The sequence below is a fragment of the Plecotus auritus genome, assembly GCF_963455305.1.
Source record: "Plecotus auritus genome assembly, chromosome: 4".
Taxonomy (NCBI): domain Eukaryota; kingdom Metazoa; phylum Chordata; class Mammalia; order Chiroptera; family Vespertilionidae; genus Plecotus; species Plecotus auritus.
The window spans coordinates 52,205,114-52,219,296 of NC_137775.1; the positions used below are offsets into that span (position 1 = coordinate 52,205,114).

General features: G+C 31.8%; 1 protein-coding gene across 1 annotated transcript in view; it reads left to right on the forward strand.

Annotated features, from left to right (window-relative positions):
* EPHA7 (EPH receptor A7) overlaps nucleotides 1–14,183 on the forward strand; it is a 170,963-nt gene that overhangs the window by 5,862 nt on the left and 150,918 nt on the right. The window contains 1 exon segment of the mRNA XM_080664002.1: nucleotides 2,739–3,408. Within this exon segment, the coding sequence (XP_080520128.1) occupies nucleotides 2,739–3,408 (670 nt within the window).

Below are 14,183 nucleotides of genomic sequence, written 5' to 3' on the forward strand. Positions count from 1 at the left end.
TGGAATCAAAGAGCATGAAGCTAGGATATAAAAAGTGTAACAAAATTTTGCAAAGAGAAGAACAAAAGTCTGAAAGGGATTTTTGAGTATAAGAACATCATAAGACCAATGTCATGAAGTGGAAGTCAGTTTAAGAATGCAAAATGTGAATGATGATATGTTTAAAATATTCAGATTTTTCATTCACTTAATATCTGAGAGATTGCTTAATATCATATTGTAGTTTTCTGTATTGGGCAAAATAAGTTACGAAAAGTGACAAATTTTTACAAATTAAGTAAAAAAAAGTATGTGAAGTTCGAGGTACAGTACTTTTCTTGCAAGTGGAGGTTTTCATGTGTAAAATAATATATGTTATAGGAAGACATTCACAGTAAAAAAAATGAAACACCTTTCTTGCCAATGACAGATGTAGCCTATTTTCTACCATCCATCAATTAAAACAAATAGAGATAGTGGGTGGTGTTTTATCTCTAAGGAGAACTAAACAGATATATGATTGTAGTATTTCATCCATGTAATCCATGAAATGATAAATTATGACTGTCTATGTTATCTTGGACTCAAATGAGCATTCTGTCAGTTCAAAATATCTGAGTAACATTTAGCCCTATATATCTGAAGGATTAAATAGATAATATTGGAAAATGAAGATTGATAGTATTTATTGTATATGAAATGGGTTAGCTTACATGTGATTAAATATCTAACTGGAAATAAATTGTTATTAAGACACAAGCTTCTAGAAAATATTTTTATAAGCAAACCATAAAAGCACATTATCTGAATTAAGACTTCTTTCCCAATAGTGTCATTTGTAGAAATCACTGCAGTTTATCAGAAAGTGAGATTAAAAAAAAAAAAAGACAAGAGTTGTGTTAAATGCATTTACATCATGTCATTATTTGTTATCTATACACAGTTGTCTTGAAAATGTCCCCTCAGGAACAAATTTTTAAATAAAAATGAAAATAAACTGGGATTCATAGTTTAGTAAAACTGATTTTTCATAGATAGAACAAAATAATGTAATTTTTCTTAAAGTTAGAAAGAGCAACTTGTAAGATTTATTCCTTTATAATAATTAGCCTTGGTTTCTTCAATCTGGGAAATTATTAAAAACAGCACATTTATCTTTGGAGTTTTTGGTATTGTAGTAGATACCATTACCAGTTTTACTTCTTTTACTAATTTCAGTCTAATTTAGAGACAAAAATCTACCTGTCTCAATGAAGGAACTTGGGTATATTTGGCTGTCATTCATATTGTAAGCAACTAATGGAAACAAAGGGAAAATATGCACACCACTAACTCGTCACAAACTGGAGTTGTGTTGACATGGGATCTTTGCTGTAGTCGAGTACTTTGGGTGGTTTGTATAATAAAATTGTAGCCATTATATAACATCACACAAGAAATTGCTGAATTACAGTAAATTGCTAATTTGTGAGTTTTGTTAGTTTTCTAAGAAACACTTCTAAAAGTAGATATTAACACTTATAGAGCATTTAAATAGATTCTAGATCAAGTTTTACAGATAAAACTCACTAGCACATGCTTATTAGTTTATTTTCCCCCTGCTTTTCTTGAAACTATGGTTTAAATATTGCATGCTATGTGACTGAACTTTAATACAAACATATTTTTATATTTACCATTTCACATTGGTGAAATGAATAAAAGTAGATGACAATTTCACTAATAAGAGCATAAATATGAAGTGGGTAATTTTGTAATGATGATATGAAAGGACATAAGTATTATTTCAGGCATTTTGGGCTATTTTAGGTGAAATTACTTAAATTGTTAATAGCGATATAGATGATATTATCTATGGTTTAATAATCTTTAAATTGTTTCCAATTCTGCTAAACTTATTATTTTTCTTTTTTGTGAGAATACATATAACATGAGATTGCTATAGCATGCATTGTATCAGCATATGAACGAGCATTTTGAAACATTTGCTATTTTTTCGGTCAGAAAGCTTATTTCTGAAATATGATTCAGGATACTGCTTTGCCATGTACATTTGATTTTCTATTGAAAGCAATTTATTTACAAAGATGAATCATACTTTTATACAAGTACTTTTTTAAAGTTATGTGGATTTGTGTACAGTATTATTAATAACACTGCAATAAGTAAGTAGCTCTGTAAAATGTTACTCTCTTATGTCTCACTTTGAAAAGGTTGTAAAAGAGTCTGCATTATGAATATCAACATATCGACATCTGAATGCTTTTCCATTCAGAGTACTCTTGGCATTTCCTTCCCTATGTTTTTAGGTACTTTCTAAGTTTAAATATAACATTCACACTTAAAATGTCAACTGCGTTATAAAAAATTCTGCCATGTATCCATATGTATATGCACTAAACTGTGATATAATAATTGTGTTGTGTACCTTAGTCCAGAAATATAATCTCAATAGAGACTACAGAGGTAAGCAAACATGTAAAAAGAAACTGATCTAATACACTAGCAAAGAGACATTAAACAAAATGAAATGCTTATTGTATGTACAAACAAGGCAAGCAGCCTGTTCCGCCAGAGGATGAAGCTGAAGCGGAGCATGCTCTGTTCTCGGGCTACAGTGCTGGTCAGGGTAGGAGTCTACTTCTTTCAAAGATACACATTTGTGCTAAAAGATTCCTCACGCACTCTCTAAATCAAGATGTGATTATTGCCATTATTATTTTTGCTGGATGACCGATGACCGTTATTTAACTTTGCAGTGGGAAGAAATTAGTGGTTTGGATGAGAACTACACCCCAATACGAACATACCAGGTGTGCCAGGTCATGGAGCCCAACCAAAACAACTGGCTGCGGACTAACTGGATCTCGAAAGGCAGCGCACAAAGGATTTTTGTAGAATTGAAATTCACCCTGAGGGATTGTAACAGTCTTCCTGGAGTATTGGGAACTTGCAAGGAAACCTTTAATTTGTACTATTATGAGACAGACTACGACACTGGCAGGAATATAAGAGAAAACCTCTATGTAAAAATAGACACCATTGCCGCAGATGAGAGTTTCACCCAAGGCGACCTTGGTGAAAGAAAGATGAAGCTTAACACCGAGGTGAGAGAGATTGGACCTTTGTCCAAAAAGGGATTCTACCTTGCCTTTCAGGATGTAGGGGCTTGCATAGCTTTGGTTTCTGTCAAAGTGTACTACAAGAAGTGCTGGTCCATTATTGAGAACTTAGCTATCTTTCCAGATACAGTGACTGGTTCAGAATTTTCCTCTTTAGTTGAGGTTCGAGGGACATGTGTCAGCAGTGCAGAGGAAGAGGCGGAAAACTCCCCCAGGATGCACTGCAGTGCAGAAGGAGAATGGTTAGTGCCCATTGGAAAATGTATCTGCAAAGCAGGCTACCAGCAGAAGGGGGACACTTGTGAACGTAAGTAATATGCACTATTCAAATTCTACTTTGCCTTTTTTTTTTCTAGTTCAGTGACAAAGTGTTTAAGTAATAATAATTATTTGAACATATGAGTCTTTCTACAGCCTGATTCAGTAGATCTTAGGACAAGTCACTATTGAACTTATCAATGATTCCCCACTGTGGTATCTGCACTAAGGGTATGTCATAAATACTGGCGATAACAGTATTTGTTACTAAAATTTAATTTGCTGTATGCTTGACATAGAAGAAATGAACAGTTGCACATTGAGCTATGAGATTTGAGAGAGGAGAGGGAAGTGACATTAATCAGGATTTAGTGATATGTGATTCCTTCTGTTTTGAAACCCTTATCTTCTGGACTTGTGAGTAGCAGAAAAAAAAGTAGGTTAAGAGGGCTGCTAACAAGAGTTCTACGGACAGGTCAAGTACAAATACATTTGCAAACTTTTAGAAATATTTTTATAAATACTAATATTTTGCTACAAAATCATCACAATTTATCACATTGATAAATCTCTGAGGTTACTTCTTCCAAAGCCATATTTCTTTTCTGGACTAAATAGTAAATAAAATGAGTGCATTCCTGATAAGCTGTGTTATAGTAGACCCCATATTTGTGGAAGTGGGCCAAAGTAAAGTTTTAGTTATCATAATACATCAGCTGGACGTTTCCTATTTGTTTTTAAACAATAATAGCCTATGAATTAGTGAATTTTATGTTTTTTAAAACTGGATTTTCAATTACATAACATATGTGCTCATAATAATTGACCAATTTTTTGAAATTGAAAATTGTCACATAGACCTTCAAAATTGATTGATATTTTTCTGTTTGTGAATGTCCTGACAATTTTCTTTTTATAAGATTATATGACTTATATATCTTTTAACTTGTAACTTATAATACATTCCAAAAAATAACTTTTATATATTTTTTTAGTCCTAGCCAGCAGCATAATTTTAGTATTTGCAAATATTAGGTAATTTAGAGGGGAGTATAACTAACCGTAATTATTATAACTAAATTTGGTGGTTACGGTATGTGCTGATACTCTTCCATGTGCTTTATATATACTAGCTCATTGAATGAGGTAGATACCATTATCACCTCTATTGTACAGAATGAAAAATCGGGGCTATCAAGGATAAATGGCTTGCTTGCAGTTACTTTGGTAATGTTTGTCTTAGTTTAGATTCAAACTCAGAGCATTCTGATTCAAGAACCTGGGCTTTTAACTACAATATTGCTCTAGTTTCCATTACAAAACAAGGAAAATCCTAGCAAATATTATTCTGTTTCATTGCTGAACTGGAATGTCTTGCTAATAGTAATTTGGCATATAAATCACATTACTTCCCCATAAAATTATCTTTCTAATAAAATATTTAAAGAAATAATAAAAGAAATGTATAGATCTGTGTTATCCAGTTTGGTAGGCAGTAGTTCGTTAGGTTCTGAAAAGTGGCTATTCATAATTGATATGTGCTGCAAGTATAAATTACACTCTGGATCTCAAAGTCTTAGTATGAAAAAAGAGAATGCAACATACATCATTAGTAATTTTTTAGATAAATAGAATAAAATATAGTAATATTAAAAATATTTCAACTGTTTCTCTTTACTCTTTTTTTTCCCACCTGAGAATATTTTTTCATTTATTTTTAAAGAGAGTAGAAGAGAGAAGGAACGACAGAGAGAAACATTGATGTGAGAGAAACACATCAATTAGTTGCCTACTTCATACACCCTGGCAGGGCCAGGAACCTGAAACGGAGGTACATGTCCTTGACCAGAATCAAACCCAGGACCCTTCGGTCCACAGGCTTTCTATTGAGCCAAACCGGCTAGGGCTCCTTTTACTCTTTTAATGTGGCTCCTAGAAATTGAAATTATATATGTGGCTCACATTATGTTTCCACTGGATGTATTATTTTGATGGAGTAACTGAGCCAAGTATATTTTCCTTTCCTGGTTGACAAATTAGATACTTCATGTGGCTGGTCACTAGCATATAAAATACTTATGACCCAGCACTCAATTATCATCTTCTTCATAGCTGACACTGTGAAGTGCACTCTGCAAAATAATACTACAGGTTCAGGTCTCATAGGCCAGATAGCAGCCTTCTTCACACTCCCTGAAGGAGTCAAACATGTCTACCCATTGTCTTCTTTCCCTTTCTGTCACTGGCAGTATTTTTTGCAGAGTAGAAAATCCTGCAGGTTCCATGTTTGTGGAAATAAAAAACTGAAGATTTACCACTACTATAGGCAGAATGCTATTACACTGGGTAAGTAAAGAAGTATTCTTAGTTAACTAATCAATTTAATGAAAGACAATGTTCTTATTGACTAGACTCTGGTTCTCAACCTTTCTAATGCCACGACCCTTTAATACAGTTCCTCATGTTTTGGTGACCCCCAACCATAAAATTATTTTCGTTGCTACTTCATAACTGTAATTTTGCTACTGTTAATGAATCGTAATGTAAATATCTGTGTTTTCCGATGGTCTTAGGCTCTACAGCAGCGGTTCTCAACCTGTGGGTTATGACCCATAGGTTGAGAACAGCTAGCAGGGTCGCCTAAGACCATCAGAAAACACAGATATTTACATTACCATTCATAACAGTAGCAAAATTACATTAATGAAGTAGCAACAAAAATAATTTTATGGTTGGGGGTCACCAAAACATGAGGAACTGTATTAAAGGGTCACGGCATTAGAAAGGTTGAGAACCACTGGACTAGAGGCTAACAACAGTTATTTGAAAATGATGGTGAATTCAACAGTAACTACTATCAGAAAATTTTAAGAACATACTATTATATTTTAGCTATAAAAGCAGTGGTTTAGTAGTATGAGGATTTTCATGTGAAAATGGAATGTAAAACTCTAGCACAATAAAAAGTGGGAAACATAAGGAACAAAGCAGGAATACATATAAAAGTGCACAATAAATTTTGTCTAAGAAAAGACTAGGAAATAACATGAAAGGTCCTGCTCTTTTAATGTTTAAAGGTTTAAAAAATTACAGTATTTTTGTTTCATGTTGTGTAATTTAATTCATATGATTTTTACATTTAGTTGTTAAGAAAAATAAGCAGGAACTTTTTGAGTGCTATACTTCTAAGAAAACCAGTCTTTAACTGCGGTAAAGATATATATTTACCGTGAAGAAAAGTCTCCAATTTCTTCCAAATGAGCAAAATCATCTCATTAAATGTGGTAGTATTAAAATTATTCAGTCATTTATATTGGTTTCAAGAACTGGAAACTCATTTGAATGCCAAAATTATTGTCACCTGCAAAATACACTAAGGTACTTAAAAATAAAATAAAATTACTTCACTGTCATCTACATTAATTATGCAATAAGATAGGTGAAATTAGGTATTAATAGAAGGAGTTCATTAAAGAAAATGTGATTAAAGGAGTAAAGATGCCTCCTTATCATTCAACTGTGAAAGAATATGTCTGCATTTTTGTAAGTCAAGTAAATTGTTCATCAAATAACTTTTCTTTTAACCTTGGTGGTATTGACAAAAGAATTACATGCCTTATACTTAACTATGGCAGTATTTGCAAAATCACTTCCCTCCTTGGCATAATTCCTTGGCATCACTGTGAGAGTACTTGCCCCTGGATTCAATCCAGGCCTGTCTTTACAGGATTTCTCCTTTTTCCTTTCAGTGACCCTGTTCAGAGTTTGAAAACAAATTCTAGTTCCATATTGAAGAAAACTGAAGTGTTTGGGAGAGGATACTAGTGAGTCCCTAGCCAAATGAGGGTTGTTAGCCATGTAGGGGCAAGTTTATCTGGACACTTTCTAGAGTGGCAGACCATTGAGATATTTTTAGAGTATAATTTGAAATATGAAAACTAAAAAAACTGATCACAGTTTTGATTAGTGGATGTAAAAGTTTTTTTTTTCTGTCAAATTTGGGGAAAAAACCCCCTCCAATTTAAAAACCAAATATTTCTCATGTCTAATATATGGAGAACTTCTGTCTGATTAATTAATATAATGCTTTATGAAGACACCTTTTTACAGTCATTTAAAAATATAAAATTTCAGGTAGTTAACATGCTTTTATTGTCAAGATATCCATTAAAGAAATTACCATAGAAGTTGTCACTTTTATGAAACTAGCCACTCTATTTTCTGAGATAAAAACTGTAGTCATTTAAAAAAATGAGAGCAGATTGTATTTTACATATGTAAATATTTTCAGAAGATGAATAAAAATACATTTGAAATATATTTTGAAATTTTTGGAACTTTTGTACAACTTGATTCCATTTAAAATTTGAATATTATTTGTCAAAGTGTGCAGCTGGGCAGCATACCTTGGATTTGTATAGGTAATTGCATTTGACACTGAACAATCATGTTTATTTTCTCATTTAATCCATAGCACATCACTGGCAGGTAGAAAGTTGTGTTTTCTTTTTTCCTTTGGACATATGAAGAAACTGAAACTCAGGGATATGAATAAGGAACAATATTGGATGAGAACCGGGGATCCTGTTTCCAAAGTCTTTTTCCCCACTGTACCACGCTGCTTTTTAAAATGTATCCTCTACTTCAACTAATGGATTTTAGTTAACAAAGAACTAATGAAACCTTATTTTAAGCAGGGTGATCATTTGCCTAATTTGTCTAAGATAATTTTTTTACTTACTAACACTGCTTCTTTTTGCTTTCAAAAGTGTTCTCATTGGATGATAATATACAAGGTCATCCTAACTGTAAAAAATCTGAAGATGTAATGCAGTTTGCATGCACATATGTCAGAACACATCCATGTGATCTTCTTCTGTTATTTATATTGCTTAATTTCAATTTTCTGAATTAAAACAGAAATTTTTTTATGATTTCATGTTAAGGGGGATTCAAATAGTCACACACTTTTCACTTTTATTATAAGAAATTTCCCTCAGAAATTCTTTAATAGAAATTCTTTCTATTAATAAATTAACAAGTCTGTCATTATTTTAATAATATCTGATTTATGGACATGTAATATACTATTCCATAAATTAAAATATTTATTCAATGTTATAGCATCACTAATAAGATTTCTGCTTGATTAGATTTTTGAAAACTGTTTTTTTCACAGAAAAGTAGTATGTAATTTGTATCATCACTTTTCATTTTAACAAATGAGTCTTTATAACGTATAGTATTTATAATCAAATATATATGGGAATGTAAGATACACTTAGAATTCATAGTTCTGATGCTGGAGTCACAGAGTTTTAAAATTCTGGCTATATAACACCAGGTGTATAAACTAGGACAATCGCTCTAAGCCTTAATTTCCTTAAGTATAAAATAGGGCTAATAAAAATTATATGTGCCTCAGAGGGTTCTTGTCAGTATTGAATGAAATGATGCATGTTAAAAAAAATCCCTAAGAACAGTATCTGGGAAATATCAAATAATCAATGCATTACCTATTCTGCATTTCCCCAATTTCTTCACTGACCTCAGTCTTCTAAATTCTGACGGTAGTTACTGTCCATGCCATTTTCCTTTTATTACCATGCCTCGCTTTTTTCTACCTAGCTGATCTCAGGCTGTGGAAATTTTGCCTTTACTTATAATTTCAATTAAATGCCACTGATAGCTTGTTACATAATCTCTCCTTGTGAATACTTATACTTTGCCCTTTCCCTGTGGGAATCATCATACACTATTAGATTTTAGTTATTATTTGTGATTTCCTTTTACTGCTTCTAAGCTTCTTAACAATGCAAACTTACAGTGTTCTACCTACGCACCCTAATAGTTCCTTATAGCACGTAAGTCTTCCAATAAATGTTTATCAATATTCTTAAAGACTTAAGCATCATACACTACCCATTGCCAAAGTAATTATTTTTTATTTTAAATTCACACGACTATTTCATTTCTAGTTGTACATGGCTAGTTTCTATGATTAGTCTTACACTTTATTATATTTTATATCTGCCTAGAATATAGCAAGGTGATATGCTAATAACTAGAAACACAGACAGGAGTCTACTCCAGATATGAGGAATTTATTTCTATAAAAATAATATTTCGATTTCTATTTATTCCTTGTCATGTTTGTCGCTATCTTTCTGTGTCTTCCTTTACAACTTCGCCTCCCTCCTCTAATGAAATGAAAGCCATTTACCTTCTTTACTACTTAATATCTATGTCTTGAGAAAGACAGAGTTCCAACTATCATAAAATAAGAAGTTCTTAAGAGGCACATCTATAATACTTTCAACAATAAAGGTAAATTTTTTAAAATATCAAAATAAAATAAGTTCTTGAAATATATTTATGATTATCTTATATGGGAAAGTGACTTTTATAATAAAATGATATGGTTTTACTTTTTTTTTTTGAATTGTAAAACAAGCAAAAAATAATAGAAAGAAACCAAGCCTGAGAAATCAATTCATAGCTAATATTACACTCTATAAGTTGGAAATTACTTAAATTTAATATCACTTCCAAATATCTTTATTCTATTTGAGTTAAAGCTGCATCACAATTTTTTACTATTTTTTGGCTTAGTCACTTTCAGAAGCTCAGCATACTTTTTAAGACATTTTTGAGTAGGTAATGTGCACAGGTGTCCTCCCTATGCTCCAGTCCCATGGCCTTTTCCCCAGGAGCAACTGCTATGATCATTTTCTTCTATCTTTTAAAGAAAAAAATGGAGGAAGATCATTGTGATGCTTAAATTTATAATTATCAGTTTTCTACTACAACCTTGTACATTTCATTTAAAATTAGACTGCTTTTTACTTATCTTTGTATGTATCACAGTGCATTTAACTAGTCAATAAATAAAGGACAGGAAGAAGTAAAATCTGATGAAAATGAAAAAAAATAATGAAAGAAGGAAGAATGAAATTATGGTGTCTGATTTAACTTTCTATGATTTATAAGCTCAGTTTATAACTTTAGAACTTTTCTAATTATCCTAACTTTGGCAAGTATATGGTCACTCTTTACATTTCTAATGGAAGTTTAAATTGGCATTAATTTCTGGCAGGCAATGTCATAATACATTGCCTTAGCACTTAGCATTGAATTTGATTTTTGTAACCAACTTCTAGCCATTTCTTCTAAGGTAATGGTCACTATAATTATAATGTATAAAATATTTAATTTATCATGATGTTGTGTATAATGTGGTTATTTTGTACAAAAAATAATATTATCTTTAAGGGAGGAATTCAACCTTACTATATATTTTTCTCTGTGTGCATAAATATCTGTTGCATGAGTCAGAAAAGAAACATTTGGAAAATCCTTTTTTCATTTTTTCTCACATTTAAGTTATCCCATCTCCTGCAATATATCTCACCAATTTAGTTTTATGGAGGCATGTTTCCATTAGGATATTCATGTAGTATTAATACTTGGAAAGTAGGTTGCATGCATATATAATGTGCATTTTTTTAAAAATTTGGTAACAAAAACCATTCACCTTGGAATTTAGTGAGATAGCGACATTGTTTTCTATTTTCTGCCTGTGATATCAACTTTGTTAAAAGTTATAGAATCTGAGAAGTTGTATGTATAGGTTATAGTATTATTCCCAAATAACACAATTTCACAGGAACCCTGAATAATACACACCTTAGTTGAATTAAATGTGCATTGTCTCTCACAAATTCTGTGGCCTTAAGAAGTATGGGAGGTTTATTATTTTGCTGACTTTGTTTAGTTGGTGGTCAATGATTGACATAGAAAACCAGGGAAAATACATTATGGGGTATAGTAATTTGAAAAAATTTTAATGGTCACATGTTATAGACAGCAGTCTTCCCCTACCTGCAATTTAGTTTTTCTTGGTTTCAATTACCCATAGTCAACCACAGTCCAAAAATATTAAATGGAAAATTTCAAAAATAAACAATTTATAAGTTTTCCCTCGCATGCTGCTATGAATGGCATGAAAAAAACTCACACTATCTCTCTCCATCCCGTTCAGGACGTCAATCCTTCCTTTCTCCAGAATACCCACGCTGTATTATATGCTATCCACTTGTTGGTCACTTGTAGTAATCTCAGTTGTCAGATCTACTGTGCTTGTGTTCAGGTAACCCCTATTTTATTTCATAATGGCCCTAAAGTGCCAAAGTAGTGATGCTGGCAATTCATATATGCCAGAGAGAAGCTATAAAGTGTTTCCTTTAAGTGAAAAGGTGAGCACAGTACAATTCGATGTTTTGATAGAGAGATGCCAGTCACATAACTTCTATTACAGTATTTTATTTTAATTGTCTTATTTTGTTATTAGTTAATCTCTTACCATGTCTAATTTATAAATTAAGTTTTATCATAGGTATGTGTATATAGGAAAAACATAGTAGATATGTACAGGGTTTGGTACTATCCACAATTTCAAGCATCCACTGGAGATCTTGGAAGGTATTCCCTGGATGAGAGGGGACTATTCTACTGTGGATTTTGAATTTTTTCAATTGTCTCATTCATTTATATTATTTACTGTTGACGATTATTTTGTCTCTTGCTTCCAATGTATTAAAAGTCAGGAGGCTTTGAAAGGACACATACTGTTTTTTATATTTTGTTTTATATGTCACCCAATTAACATCTAAGGTTAGACACTCACCTATGGTGGTATAAGACCTGCACCAACACCATTAACACTAAAGGCTGAATTACAGCCTTTTATAGAAAACCTAGATCTGGGGGGCACTGTGATGCTTCGATCAGTATATTATAATATTGATCAGATGTAATTATCATCTATATATCTTGAACTTATCTTTTAAAGTTGGTCAATAATCTATTGTGCTAATATTACCAACTCTACTTTTAAAGAAGAGCACTATTTTTAAGAGTAGAGTAAGTAGAATTAGGTGTAGGGGGTAAAATATATCTAAAGCATCATTACATATAATGAAGGTTTATTCTGAAACAAATTAACTTAATATCAGTAAGTTCACTGTGCTACTTTATATTTTCAAGTGATTTGTATGTTTTATGTTTAGTAGTAGTTTACTATCATTATCTGAACTAGTTGCCATGCAGACAGTGACAGCTAGTGGCATTATCTTACCTACTCACATTAATGACATTAATTTAAACTAGTAGATGGATTAAGTAATCTTAATTGATATACCCTCTCAAACACATACATTTATTATAACACAACTGTTCTGTGGACATTCTTGCACTCCTTGAGGTTATAATCTCTTCCAAGAAAATTAGAATGATAAATTCTCAAAGTTGGAGTGTAAATTAAAGATTGCAAAAAAATTAGAGGGTGTTCGGGGTCTCATTTATAGTTCTAACAGGCCATTCACGATGGATTCCAAAGTAAAATCAGAACTTATTATTTCCTTTTTTTCTACTTCAAGATAATATACACACAATACATATGCACATATGTACATACATATACACACATGCACACATGTGCAAACATACTCACACTGCCAATCTCTACTCCTACTAGAGGAAAAAAACACAAATTTACAATATGTAACAAAAAATTAAGTATATTTTTTGTCCTTGACCCAATTTTAGATTTCTAAATTTCTGTGCACTAATCTTTTAATTTATAAGTGTTGAATAGTTAAGATGTTTGTTTTTCTATGTGGAAAATTCAACTGAAAATTACTAAGAGGCCGAAAACTTGTATATTCTTGGATTATTGTATATTTTAAAAAGACAAAACAAAATAAAGCTTCCTTAGCAATGCCTTCAAATTTTTTTCAGAAAGCAATATATATATATATGTATATATATATATTCATATATATATATATTCATATATATATTCATATATATATTCATATATATATTCATATATATATGTTGCTTTTTGATTTTCAAATAGATTATTATTTTTAAAAATTTTTATTATTGTAGCATTATACCAGATTGTAAGAAGGTAAATTTTAGCAATTAGCACGTTTTGGATATTTTGACAAATGTATGTAAATGTTTAAAATGAGAACAGTGGCCCCTTCTTACATTATTACAAACCTAGAATTTCAGAGGAAGCCAAAACTCTGCTGTTTAGTCTTGCGGTTTCTGACTAGATCTCCTTTGAGAAACCTGCAGACTTGAGCCCTTGCTTCTACAAAATCTTTTCTTCAAAACTGAGCTTTAAAATTAACACATGCTAAGCTTAGATATTCAGGCTATGAGCTGGAGCTGGGAAAGACATATGGCTCGAGGTTTATTATGTTGAGACAGTATTTTAGTTTGCAAAGGAAACCTGACTGGAACTTTTTAAGTTTGCTGCTTCAGCCATGCTCTTTCTGTGTCTGATGTTTATTCTGCACAGACATTATGTATGAGAGCGCTGTGTATTTCAAGGCTGAACATAATGGTTAGATCATTTTCCTCTTTGTAAATTTCCCCAATAAGACAACATTGCTTCTCACTTCAAATTCAAACAGCTCTCTCATTGATTTTCAAAATTATTCACCAGGCCATCACTATATGTGTAATTATCTTTCTTCCTAATATAATTTATCTTTTAATGTGGTAAAGTGGATGATCTCTGCCATAACTGCTCCCCCTAGTTTCTGTTCTTTCTGTATCTTTTCCTATAGTCTCATAGACTTTGGCAATAGCTTTTTATTTACCTTTCAGAAATTCTACATTATCCCCTGATTTAAAACTTTTTAGAACATGCCTTCCCATCGATGAAGTGGATTAAAGTAGTGGAAGTACATCTTCCTTCTCTGCTCTGTGTCTTTACTAAGATAAAATAGATAGCCTGCAACATTTTGC